The sequence below is a fragment of the Puma concolor genome, chromosome A1 (assembly GCF_028749965.1).
Source record: "Puma concolor isolate L17-30 chromosome A1, mPumCon1.1.hap2, whole genome shotgun sequence".
Classification (NCBI taxonomy): domain Eukaryota; kingdom Metazoa; phylum Chordata; class Mammalia; order Carnivora; family Felidae; genus Puma; species Puma concolor.
In genome coordinates, this window is record NC_141667.1 from 220,776,036 (window position 1) to 220,788,874 (window position 12,839).

Consider the following 12,839-nt stretch of genomic DNA (forward strand, 5'->3'; position numbering starts at 1 on the left):
TAATTGCGGGGGGGGGGGGGGGGGGGGGGGGGGGGATGAAAACACTGAGGATCAAGGCTAAGGATCCTCTGCAAATAAATGCATAATACTCTCTTTGTTCTTTCTTTGCAGTAGCTTCGTTTGATTGTCCATCACAACGTGAGGGGAAAAAGAACCCTGATAGCTTTGTCCTGAAAAATAGTAACCCTGACGAATACACCTGCACCTGCTCGCTCGCAGGGGACAGAGGTAAACTACAATACTTCTCCCTACATTAAGAAACAAAGCACTCAGTTTTCTTTCTTTTTTTTTAGGCCCAGAACCATGCAAAATTGAACTATGTGTAGAATGTGTTCCCATCCTCACGAGTGTTCTGTTTTCATATTTTGTCAAAACTCAGAAAAATAGATTCTATATTTGGAAAATGTTTATGTAACAATTATTTGAAATGTATTACAAGCTAAAGAGTTATATTGTAAAGGAAAAAGAGAGGTCTTAGTAGCATCTTTTTTTTTTATGGTCTCTCCCCCCCCCCCCCCCCCCCCCCCGCCCCTTCTCCCATGCCTTTTTGCTAGGGCTTGTGCAGACAATGTTTGAGTTTTCTGACTCTAGAGACTTTTATACAATAGGTATTTTAAAAGCAGAATTTCATTTTCATAGCCACTCCTTCTGGTAGAACTTGATTAACTGGAGCTGTTGATTAACTGGTTTACTTCCACCTTATACAATGAGAAGATACATTTTTTTCAGGCTCTCCTTTCCTTACTAATACCATCTATTTTACACTAGCTGAGATACTAAATCTCCCTGGTAAGTCCTTCCATAACACTAGGCTGTTCTTTTCATTCTGTATATTTATGACTGGTTGGTTACCTGGTCCTACTTGTACCACAGCTTTTGTTCAGATATGCCCATTTCCATGAAAGTGCTTTATACCTGCTATCCTGTGTAATACTTGCTTTACCTTTTCATGAAATTAGAGTTCAAGTGAGTCCAGCTCTCTTTCAGGACCTTTCCTGGTTAATATACTCATACTTTAACATAATACTTTAAATGTGTATTTACATTTTTCACAGTATTTGTACACAGATTAATTAAACCACCTTACATTTATATAGTTTAGCAATATACAAAACTGGCACACACTACCTAATCTTTCCAAAACCATGACTTAGACACTCCTGCTTGAACCCAGGTATCCAGAGACAGGTTCAGTGCTCTGTTCTCTCTACCAGACAGCCTGTTACAGCCTAATGTGTAAAAATCATAAAACTTTAGAAGGGATTTAGAGAGCCATGATTAAACTTAATCCATTTTATGAATGAGAACACTGAATTCTTGACCCACTTTCTAGATAGAGCTGAAGTCTAAGAATTGGGAAATTCGGGTCCTGTGCCTAGCTTGCTGTGTATGATTGAGAAGCTCCATTTTGGTGGGGGGTGCTCAGTTTTTTCAATTATACAGTTAGGTGTTTTCTAGATGATGTCTAAGATGTTTGTACTTATATTTTATTCCTACCCCATAACTTTTATTACCATATATTCCTTATACATACTGGTAATCCTAAATGCATACTAATATTAACTGCCTTAAATTATTTTATATTTTAAATTTGGGTACGTATGATCAAAATGTATGCCTTATTGGTTTTTTTTTTTTTGTTTGTTTGTTTGTTTTTGTTTTACTAAACTATAAAAGTACAGTTCTCTTGTAAGGCCAGGGACCACATGGAGAAGTGGGGCACTCATACATCATTGGTTAAAGTTCATAAAGTGGTACACCCCTTCTAGCGGGAAACCTGTCAGTGTTTCAAAGGTCCTTAAAAGTGTTTCTACTCTTTGACCCACCTAACAGTACACTTATAGGAACTAAGGAAATAATTAGAACCGTGGACTAAGACTCTTCTACAAGATGTTCATTTAAATGCTCTATTACCAAAAAGACATATAGCCAGTATTAGCATATCTGTAAGATGCACTATAACATTTTAGAAGAATATATAAAAATAAGGGAAATACATGTGATAAAAAAAGTGAAAAAAAGTAGATATAAAATTGTATGATGTTACCAGTTTTGTTAAAATACATATGTGCGCACACACACATGATTGGAAGAAATATAACAAAATAATAAGTGATTATTCCTTGCTAATGTAATTATGGATGATTTCTTCCTTGTATTTTCTGAATTTTCTATACCCACAAATTACTTTTATATTAACAAAAACATAAAAGCTAACTGCTTGGATAACCTTTCCAACTTTAGTATGGTGTCAACTTTCTATGTTTTTTTTTTTTTTTTTAATGCTTATTTATTTTGAGAGAGCGAGTGAGCTGGGGAGGGACAGAGAGGGAGAGAGAGAACCCAAGCAGGCTGTGTGCTATCAGTGCAGAGCCCAATATAGGGCTCAGTCTCATCAACTGTGAGATCATGACCTGAGCCCAAATCAAGAGTCAGACGCTCAAATGACTGAACCACCAGGTGCCCCTCTATGTTCTTTTTATAAGGCATTTATCATACCTTTTAGAGTAACAGTATCTTTGTAAATATGCTGTATTTCTGAATTTAGGGCAAGAATTGACTTTGGCTTATATTTCACCTTTTTAAATATCATTAGGACATTGGATTATTCATTTTTGTTATTCATGGAAGACACTGCCATCTTCATTACCTTGGCCTGGAACTCTGGATACTAGAATGGTACTAAAAGATTAGGGTGCTATGTCTCCTTTTCGTAACAGTTAACCAAATACAGGCATCCTTTGACATACAGAATAGTTATATTGCAGTTAAGCTTTCTATAAAGTGAATTCTTGTAACATGAACTTAAAAAAAAAAATTCATTTGTATTATAGATTTAGGTGTATTACTAAAGAAAAGTTGAATTGAAAATTTTTGCTGATAGTTTAAATTTTTGTCTTTCCTGTGGCATAAGTGCCACAAGTATATCGTACTTGGCAACAGCCTGGCTCCTCATTATAACTCCCAGAGGAGCTCTTTCTTTTTTCTTTTTTTCCCCCTGCATATTTGTGGTATTGAATATGAGTGAGGAGTGCCAACATAGTGTATACTGTAACATAGCCAAACTAAAAACTGCTTAAAGTTTAGCATAATTAGTGTTCTACTTGATATATTCTGTAGATCAGGTTTACTTTAGAATAAGATGTGTGTGTACCTAATTCTACACCTAGCAAAAGGAACCTTGTTTGTACTAATTACATTTCCAATGGCACTAATTACATTTCCAAATAAGTTATTAGTTGATAGGTAGTGCTTATCAGTTATTTACAAAATGCCTGTTTTCACTTGGTACAGTATTATATACGACCTAAGTAACCTCACTTACCTAGCTAAATCCAGCTAGCCACTTATTGAATGCTAGACTTTGACACTACTTTCTGGAAGCTGGCATTAACCTCAAATACAGATTTAGATGATGGAAATTTATTAATAGATACCAACCAATAACAATTGCCAAATTTATGGTTGTAAAAGAAGACAAGTTGTTTTATGGGTAAAAGTTTTCCATCTTCATTTAAACCCACTTATATTTATTTGGGAGAAAAGAAACCAGACATTTCTGGTTCATCAAACCTTTCTGGAAGTCATTAGTTCCAACTTAACTTAATTGGAATTCTTAACAGGTAAAGATAAATATCTGAATTTGGTTGGTACCACAATAGGTGAATAATTTAGTCTATATGTATGTTTCCCTCAAATTCATACACTCATTCAAATTGATTTCATCTGGGTGAGAGAGATTAGGCTTCAATACCATTCGGAGTCCACACAGATTTCTGGGTTTTGTTGTTACTGTTAAATTAAAAATAATTTTTTTAAAGTAATCTCTATGCCTAGCGTGGGGCTCAAACGCATGACCCTGAGATCAAGAGTCTCATGGTATACTGACCGAGCCAGCCAGGTGTCCCCCCACCCCCACAGATTTCTGGATAGTTATACAGAAGTAGGATAGGGATATTTGATCTAGCTGGTATCCTAAAACCCTATTGATATAATGCTGTGGATTTACAAGATTATGGAATAATGGCTGGGGTGATTATCAAGTGACACAGGGAAAAGATAAAAGGGAAAGAAAAATAAGGTGAAGAGGCAGGTGGGGGATAAGAACAGGAGGAAATCAAAAGAGTGTACACCTTGAAAGGTGGGGCGTATGAGTTAAAAGAATAAACAAAGGAAAGAGTCAAGATGAAACAGTGGTATGGAGGAGAGAATGAAGGAAAGGAAAACACCCAGTTTTTCTGAGTGGTCTGGACTAGTAAGGGTAATGATTTGGTTTTTAAGTTTCTGGGAATGTTACCATAGTCCAAAAACTCTGTGAAATTGCTGAGTAGGTGGTTCTTCCAAGCTGATGGACCTTTTGTTCTAGCTTCATTTTGCCCTACTTATCAGGAATCCTATTAGAAATGTCTTGAGGGAAATTTTAACTACTAATTCTAGAATAATGGCAGAAAAGGTAAGTTTCTTACTGTCTTATATGGAGACATAGGAAACTTGGAGCCACCTAACAATTAGACAAGCTATTTTAGACACCATATGTGACATATTTTTAATATTCCTTTTTTTCAGATATCAGAAATCTTGTTTTTTCTTAAACTGTTTTGATCATGTAAGTTATGGAGCAGTCTCTAAAAGCCAGAATAAAATATAATAAGGCATTGACATAGAGTAAATACTTTGAAAATAATTTTCATATGTTATTAGATACCTTTCAAAACAGTTGTACAGCGAGGAGAGAAACTGCAATATATGTAAGTGGTTTGTCAAAGGCCATAGATTGAGACCCAGACTTACGTCAGCCTTCTCACAGGCCTGGATCACAGAGATTCTCAATAATACATTTTTTATTTTATAAAAGATAAAACAGTACTAAAGCAGATCAAGCTCCTGTAAAGCTTATCATACCTTAGCTAATGCTTCTGAAGTTTTGCTTTTTAAGTTCAATATGGTTTTCTTATAATTGGTCCCCTTTTTAGTTTTTTCCCTAACTTTTTATTGTGAAAAATTTCAAATACACAGAAGATTTAAAAAATACTACAATAAATATTCTTCCATCCTCTAACTAGATTCAGTAACTAGACCCTAAGTTTCAAGAAAGCATTATTAGATCTCATACTAACATTGAATATAGTATACTACTTGAAAATAAGATGAACTAATATGCTGAGAAGAAGTAATTAAAAAAAAAAAGGTGATCCCTTTTATTCCAAGCACTGTTCCAGCTAAGATTGATGGCTCTCAGTTTAGTAGAGGTTTGCATAATTTAGCTTTGTCTGTGAAGTGAGTTTCAATATTTGCTGTTTAGTTACTTATTAGGTATTTACTTTGGAATTCCTGAATTCAAAGATGCCTCAAAACAGGATGGAAATTTGATTTAACCCTAAGATACAAAGTATTAATTTTTCTTTTTGTTTTCTAATGGGATTTGGAAAGAGATTATGAGTAGTATCTTGAACAACTTTATATTCCTATCGATTAAAAGGTTTAATAGGAAAGTTTCTTTGAATAGTTTATTAAAATTAACTAGTTTAAGAATGAATAAATGAGCACCTTTTGTATTATCATTTTGAGTTATCATTTATTGTTATTTTTTTGAGAACAAGCAAGAGAATGTGACAGCATGAGTGGGGAGATGCACAGAGAGAGGGAGAGAGAGAATCCCAAGCAGGCTCCATGCTGTCAGTTCAGAGCCTGACGAGGGGCTCGATCTCACCAACTGTGAAATCATAACCTGAGTCGAAATCAAGAGTTGGATGCTTAACTGACTGAGCCACCTAGGCACTACTCATTTTGAGTTGATCATTTAAAAATAAAGTATTTCTAGGAGGGAGAAGTCTAATACACACATATTAGGTTTTGTTTCTGTTTTATAACTACTTTCCTTTTAAGTATTGGCTTTTCCATTTTTAATATTCTGGTTGTCATTTTTCAGTTTTCATTTGTACAGACTTGTTGCTATATATCCACTCAAGGTAGGATAAAGCAGTTTTCATAGTCTACACTGAGTGCAGATATCATGAATATTTGCTTAAAAATATATCTGTGGTGGTGGTACACAACTATGACTGTCAAAACTCAGAATTGTATACCAGAAAGAGTGAATTTTATTGTATATAAATGAAAAGTATTTAAAAAAATACAGAGGCTCCTGAGTGGCTAAGTTAGTTAAGTGTCTGACTGTTGATACTGGTTTAGGTCATGGTCTCAGGGCCATGAGATTGAGCCCTATATAAGGCTCCATGCTGTGTGTGGAGCCTGCTTAAGATTCTCTCTCTCTCTCTCTCTCTCTCTCTCTCTCTCTCTCTCTCTCCCTCCCCCCCCCCACCCCCCTCCCTGGCATGCATGTGCTCTCTCTCCAAAGGAAAAAAACCTAAAACAAAACAAAAACAAATATGGCAGGAAAATGGGGTTGAAAATGAGAGGTGGTAGACAACTAGGTACAGATTTGGCTACTTGCTTTGTTGGTATAAAACTTGGGAAATTTTTAATTGTTGGGGAAAAAAGATTTTTGTGCTTCAAAATTTAAGACTTTCTTGGTATTCAGAACACATTTGAAGGCAAAAATGAATCTTGGATATGTGTTTGCTGTTCTACGCTGAATTTGACAGTGGTTAGGTTGAAATTTTATGACTGGAGAGCAAAAATTTTGTTCACATACAGGTTTTTGACATCTATATATTGGTAAAAAAAATTAGCCATAGAAACGAGGGGATATGTATTTTCCTGCAAAGGAGTAAGTTTTATTGATTTCTTCTGATCTTTCTGTGTTAGCCACACTTTAAGAAAAGGAGCTAGAAGTTCCTTCACTTAAACTAAAAACCTTACTCATCTTCCTTTAAAAGTTTTGAGGCAACAGACTTGCCATGGTTTCTTGGATTAGGCTGTCTCAGTTTTCCCTAAAAGTCAGCTGTGGAAGTGGTTCCATTAATTTGGTAGTAGGGGAAGTTCTGAGTATAAAGTTAAAAGAAATGAAAATGTTGAGCTTTTATGAACAGAAATAAGAATCATTAAATCATAAACCAAAATTTATAAGCTGCATCACTAAAAATGGAACAACAGGATTCACCATAATTTTGATGCATATTTTTAAAAAGAAACTTCTCAAATAGTTTTTTCCCCTGGTTCGTTTTCAGAGCTATAATGTGATTATGACTTTGGGACGACTGTTTATTACTAAATTTTCCTGCGTGTGACATTTTCCTGTTTATTTTTGATGACACTGGATTGCCTTTCTCCATTTTCCTCAAAGTTTCTCTTTGCTTTGGGTGCCCTTTTTCCTCTGCATCCCAAATAGTTGATATTGTTTTTCTTCTTATTTATTTAATATACTTGGATAGGATTCTCTGGAAATATTAACCTTCAAGAATGAGTAAATTAGGTTTACTTTATTGAATGCTGCCCCCCCCCCCCCCCGCTTTCCTGTTTCTACTGCCTTCTCCAAAATCTAGTTTTAGCATAGAATTTTTAGCTGAAATATGACAAAGAGCAGTGCAGATGATAAAATAGCAGGACTAAGGTAGGAGGACCATCAAAAGTTTTCCTTCTCTGTTCTAGAGTCAGAATTTTTAGTTACTTCACACCAACCCCAGTCTCTGTAGCCTGTTCTCTTCCCCATACTTTTCAAAGGTTTTATGACTTCTCATGTCACAAAAGATTGTTCAGAAAAATCAGCTCATCACATATTTTTGCCATATGACATTAAATTTGACAGAAATAACCTTTGCTTTAATTCCACATAAAATTGTATTATAATCTATAATACATATATCTCTCACAACTGAATATAAAACTATAAATTATTAGACTTGCAAACTCAGCTTATCTTTTAAATACTCTTTATCTTCAGGGCACCTGGGTGGCTCAGTTGGTTGAGGGTCCCAACTTCAGCTCAGGTCTTGATCTCACGGTTCATGAGTTCAAGCCCCATACCTGGCTCACTGCTGTCAGCCTGTCAATGCAGAGCCTGCTTCAGATCCTCTGGCTCCCTCTATCTGTGCTCTCCTTGCTCCCCAGATATTAAAAAAATATTATTTATCTTCTGTATTATAGCACCAATTGTGACTTTTTTTATATTAAACTTTTTTTAATGTTTATTTACTTTTGAGAGAGAGAGAGAGAGAGAGAGAGAGAGAGAGAGAGGGAGAGAACAAGTGGGGGAGGGGCAGAGACATAGGGAGACACAGAATCCCAAGCAGGCTCCAGGCCCCGAGCTGTCAGCACAGAGCCCAACACAGGGCTCGAACCCACAAGCTGTGAGATCATGACCTGAGGTGAAGTCTGATGCTCAACCTCCTGAGCCACCAAGGCTCCCCGCCCCCCCCCCCTTTTATTTAAGTTTATTTGTTTTGAGAGAGAGTGTGAGAGCTCACGAGAGGGGCAGAGAGAGAGAGACAGAGAGAGAGAATCCCAAGTAGGCTCTTCATGGTCAGCATGGAGCCTGATGCGGGGCTTGAACTACAGAACCACACCAAAACCATGAGTCAGATGCTTAACCGACTGAATCACCCAGGCGTCCCTCTGATTGTGACTCTTAAAATTACTGTTAAAAATTATTTAATTATTTATTATAAGGATTATTATTAGGCCCTATTCTGTTTATTAGTTTGGTGGTAATGTGACATATATATGTGTTCCTCAGTAAGCTGAACGAGGACATATTTAGCACTGTATTTGGTTTTAAAACTTTAGGGATAGAAGTTTTAAGATGTCCATTTTAAAATAATAAAACTTGAACTGAGAAATGGTATTCTCTAGACCAGGGATCTCGAAATTTTTTATTTTCAGGACCCCACTTTACAGTCTTAAAAACTGAGGATCCCAGGAGCTTTTGTTTACATATGTACTTTATATAGCCATTTATTGTATTGGAAATTAAAACAAAAATTTTAAGATACTCATTTAAAATAACAATCATAAACCTGTTATATGTTAACATAATTTGTGAAAAATAACATTTTCTAAATAAGTTGTGAGAAAATTGGCATTGCTTTACATATTTATAGATCTTTTTTTAATTAAAAAAATTGTTTTTAGTGTTTATTTTTGAAAGAGAGAGAACATGAGCTGGGGAGGGGCAGAGAGAGAGGGAGACGCAGAATCTGAAACAGGCTCCGGGCTCTGAGCTGTCAGCACAGAGCCCGAGGCGGGGCTCGAACCCAGGAACCGTGAGATCATGACCTGAGCTGAAGTCGGATGCTCAACCGACTGAGCCACCCGGGCGCCCCTACATATTTATAGATCCCTTGAATGAATTGCTGTTTAATAGATTACAAATAAAGTCTTTTATCTGTCCCTTCATTACACCTGTTAGAATAAGTTATGGGTTTTTTCTTTTTTTTTTTGAAATATACAAAGATCATAATCTGACCTTGCACAGATACGTAGTTGGTGAAGGGAAGAATATTTTAATAGCCTTTTCTGATAATTACGGATCTTCTTTGATACTTTGCTAAAGCTCAACAACTGGTAGTTTCTTAAATGTTGCAATATGGAATCTGAAATCATATTTTTCAACGTATTGGTCTTTTGATCTTTTATCCAAGCACGATTTATAACATGCGTTAATCATTTGAACAAATTAGTTTATTGTATTATGCAGATCTCCAAATAACATATTTCATTATACAATAATGAAAATGTTCACTCAAAAACTTAATTTTTATCATTGGCAAGAAATACTATCATTTATTTTTCTTGAAGGGCTTATTTTGTTCATTTTCAAGAAAATGTCTGCTTTTACCTAAGTCTAAATAGCCAGTTTGCCATTCATTCTTTCAAGTAAAAATGGTGTTCCACAAAAAAAGCAGCTGGTTCAGATTGTGACTCAATCATGTAACTAACTGCTTTTTCTCCAGACAGTATCTGTTGGATGCAGCAGAAATTCTTTACTTCCTATTTTGTCACCCAAAATATTAAACAAGCACATACACAAGGATCAAGATTTAATAAAATGAATAATTGTTGCTGCTTCATAAAGAACATTCTTAAATGAAATTGGCTACCCCCACTTAGACTGTGGGTGTGTGGTAATGAAGGATTCAGTAACTTGTACCTTTTGCCTTGTTTGATTCCTGCTGAGGCTTTAGCAGTGTCTCCTCACCATTGCTTTTACGGTGCATTTGTCAACATGGTGCCCAAAGCAAATATGTTCTCAATATTATTGTGAATAAAGTATTGACCTTCATGAATGACTTGAAGGAGTCTTAGGGACATCAGATTTCTGTCTACATTTTGAGAATTGATGCTCTAGAAGGTTCTGGTGGTTTAAAAAAAAACTCATTTAATTTTCTGAAGAATTAATTGCAACTCTTGCCTTATGCTTTTACTTAGGATTTTAATAATTGTAATCTTGCATTTGAAATAGAAAAATATGCTAGTTTTTAATAAAAGCCTGCACGAGAGTGCATGCTTGAATTTGTATTTCTGTGCTTCTTTCTTTTGAATAGCATACCATTTTATAATTGTGGGCCCAGACTAAAGAGCTCATTCTATTCAGACACTGAGTAGCTTTGTTTCTGACAGCTAGTAGTCAGCTCTCTGTTTTAAAACAATCAGTTGGGTCCTGCTGGCTCAACTTGCAGTTGTCCTAGACCTAACCCTATCTCAGCCAAAGACTGTTGTTGGAAAGCCCACACAAAGACCTTGTGTACAGGGAGCCCTGCTAATAAGGAGTGTGTTCTAGTCCCAGCAGATTAAATCTGCTTTGGTGTGCATTCCCTTCCCAAATTTCTCACTTATTTCCTTTGTTTGCCTGGTTATTTCAGTGAGAGATCATTTTTAATGCCTGTAAAGATAATTTCTGATTAGTAGATAGTCTGAATGGAGGGGATTACTGGAGTAAAATGTTTCTTTCTTTATGGTAGGATGTGATGGAGCTGCTTGAAGAAGATCTCACGTGCCCAATTTGTTGCAGTCTGTTTGATGATCCTCGAGTTTTGCCTTGCTCGCATAACTTTTGCAAAAAATGCTTAGAAGGGATCTTAGAGGGGACCGTGCGGAATTCGTTGTGGAGATCATCTCCATTCAAGTGCCCTACATGCCGTAAGGAAACTTCAGCTACTGGAGTCAATAGCCTGCAGGTCAATTACTCCCTGAAGGGTATTGTGGAAAAGTATAACAAGATCAAGATCTCTCCCAAAATGCCTGTGTGCAAAGGACACTTGGGGCAACCCCTCAACATTTTCTGCCTGACTGATATGCAACTGATTTGCGGGATCTGTGCTACTCGTGGTGACCACACCAAGCATGTCTTCTGTTCTATTGAAGATGCCTATGCTCAGGAAAGAGATGCCTTTGAGTCCCTCTTCCAGAGCTTTGAGACCTGGCGTCGGGGAGATGCTCTTTCTCGCTTGGATACCTTGGAAACTAGCAAAAGGAAATCTCTACAGTTACTGACTAAAGATTCAGATAAAGTGAAGGAGTTTTTTGAGAAGTTACAACATACATTAGATCAAAAGAAGAATGAAATCCTGTCTGACTTTGAGACCATGAAACTGGCAGTTATGCAAGCCTATGACCCAGAGATCAACAAACTCAACACCATCTTGCAGGAACAACGAATGGCCTTTAACATTGCTGAGGCTTTCAAAGACGTGTCAGAACCCATCATATTTCTGCAACAGATGCAGGAGTTCAGGGAGAAAATAAAAGTAATCAAGGAAACTCCTTTACCTCCCTCGAATTTGCCCACAAGCCCTTTAATGAAGAACTTTGATACCAGTCAGTGGGAAGACATAAAACTAGTAGATGTGGATAAACTTTCTTTGCCTCAAGATGCTGGCACGTTCGTTAGTAAGATTCCCTGGAGCTTTTCTCAGTTATTTGTGGTAGTCATTCTGCTCAGCCTTCTCATTTTCTTTGGTCCCACCATATTCCTAGAAGGGTCTTTATTTGATGAATTCACAACTTGGAAAGACTGCCTCTCCAACTTCAATTCCTATCTGGCTAAATCAGCTGATTTTGTAGAACAATCAGTGTTTTATTGGGAACAGGTGACAGATGGATTTTTCATTTTCAGTGAAAGATTTAAGAATTTTACTTTGGTGGTGCTGAACAATGTAGCAGAATTTGTGTGCAAATATAAACTATTATAAAATCTGTTGCAACTATTTAGTTCTCTGTCTTTTGTTAGAAATTTGTTAAAGAGCTGAGTGGTAGTTCAGATTTGGTCAAGATTTCAATGAAGTATTTCCCTGCCCAAAGTATTCCTTTCAAAAATAATGTCCCATATATGTTGTTCAAATGAGTTAGCATAAAGGTAAATGTGAAATTTAATAGTACAGTCCTGAACCCTCCTTCCTTTTTAAAGAGTGCTTTTGAAATACACCTCCTACCTCCAATATCAGTTGTGTTGATGCTGTGGAAAAAGGGGAGGTGAAAGTGCATGATCTAATGTTGTATTAATGAGGTAGTATAAACAGTGATTGTTCATTTAAGCATGTAATAAAGACTACTCGTGTAAAGCAACTCTTTTTGAGACTGAACATTCTTTTAAAAAAGGAAAAGATATGAGTGGAATGGATTTCCAAATTTTTCTAGATTTGGATTTCTAAATTTTAGTTTTTTGCTAAAATGTAAATCTCAGGTAAACAAAAGGTGGCATTTTCTTGGGATCAGTTTACGTTTTTAGGAGGGTGATGATTTCAGCTTGCCTTGTTCTCCTTAGGTTTTGTAAATTCCTTTGGTGATAAACTACAGAAGTGTTAGGTGGCTGTGGTAGGTACAAAAAAAAGTCTAACACATGGCAAGAACAGGAAATGGGAAAGCCTTTTTACTGGCAGCCAAGTGTTGTGTTGTTGTTCCCAAGTATCATGGCAACAGGACAACTAAACCAATCCACTTGC

General features: G+C 36.3%; 1 protein-coding gene across 1 annotated transcript; it reads left to right on the plus strand.

The window, feature by feature from the left end:
* Positions 1 to 42: 42 nt before the first annotated feature.
* Positions 43 to 12,462, plus strand: TRIM13 (tripartite motif containing 13). Its single transcript, XM_086712514.1, has 2 exons — positions 43 to 228; positions 10,860 to 12,462. Exon 2 carries the CDS (start codon positions 10,866 to 10,868, stop codon positions 12,087 to 12,089), a length of 1,224 nt encoding a protein of 407 aa, XP_086568640.1. The 5' UTR covers positions 43 to 228; positions 10,860 to 10,865; the 3' UTR covers positions 12,090 to 12,462.
* Positions 12,463 to 12,839: the final 377 nt, after the last annotated feature.

What these genes read in the sequence shown, in the direction of transcription:
- TRIM13 (XM_086712514.1), top strand. Translation starts at nt 10,866, where the DNA reads ATGGAGCTGCTTGAAGAAGATCTCACGTGCCCAATTTGTTGCAGTCTG.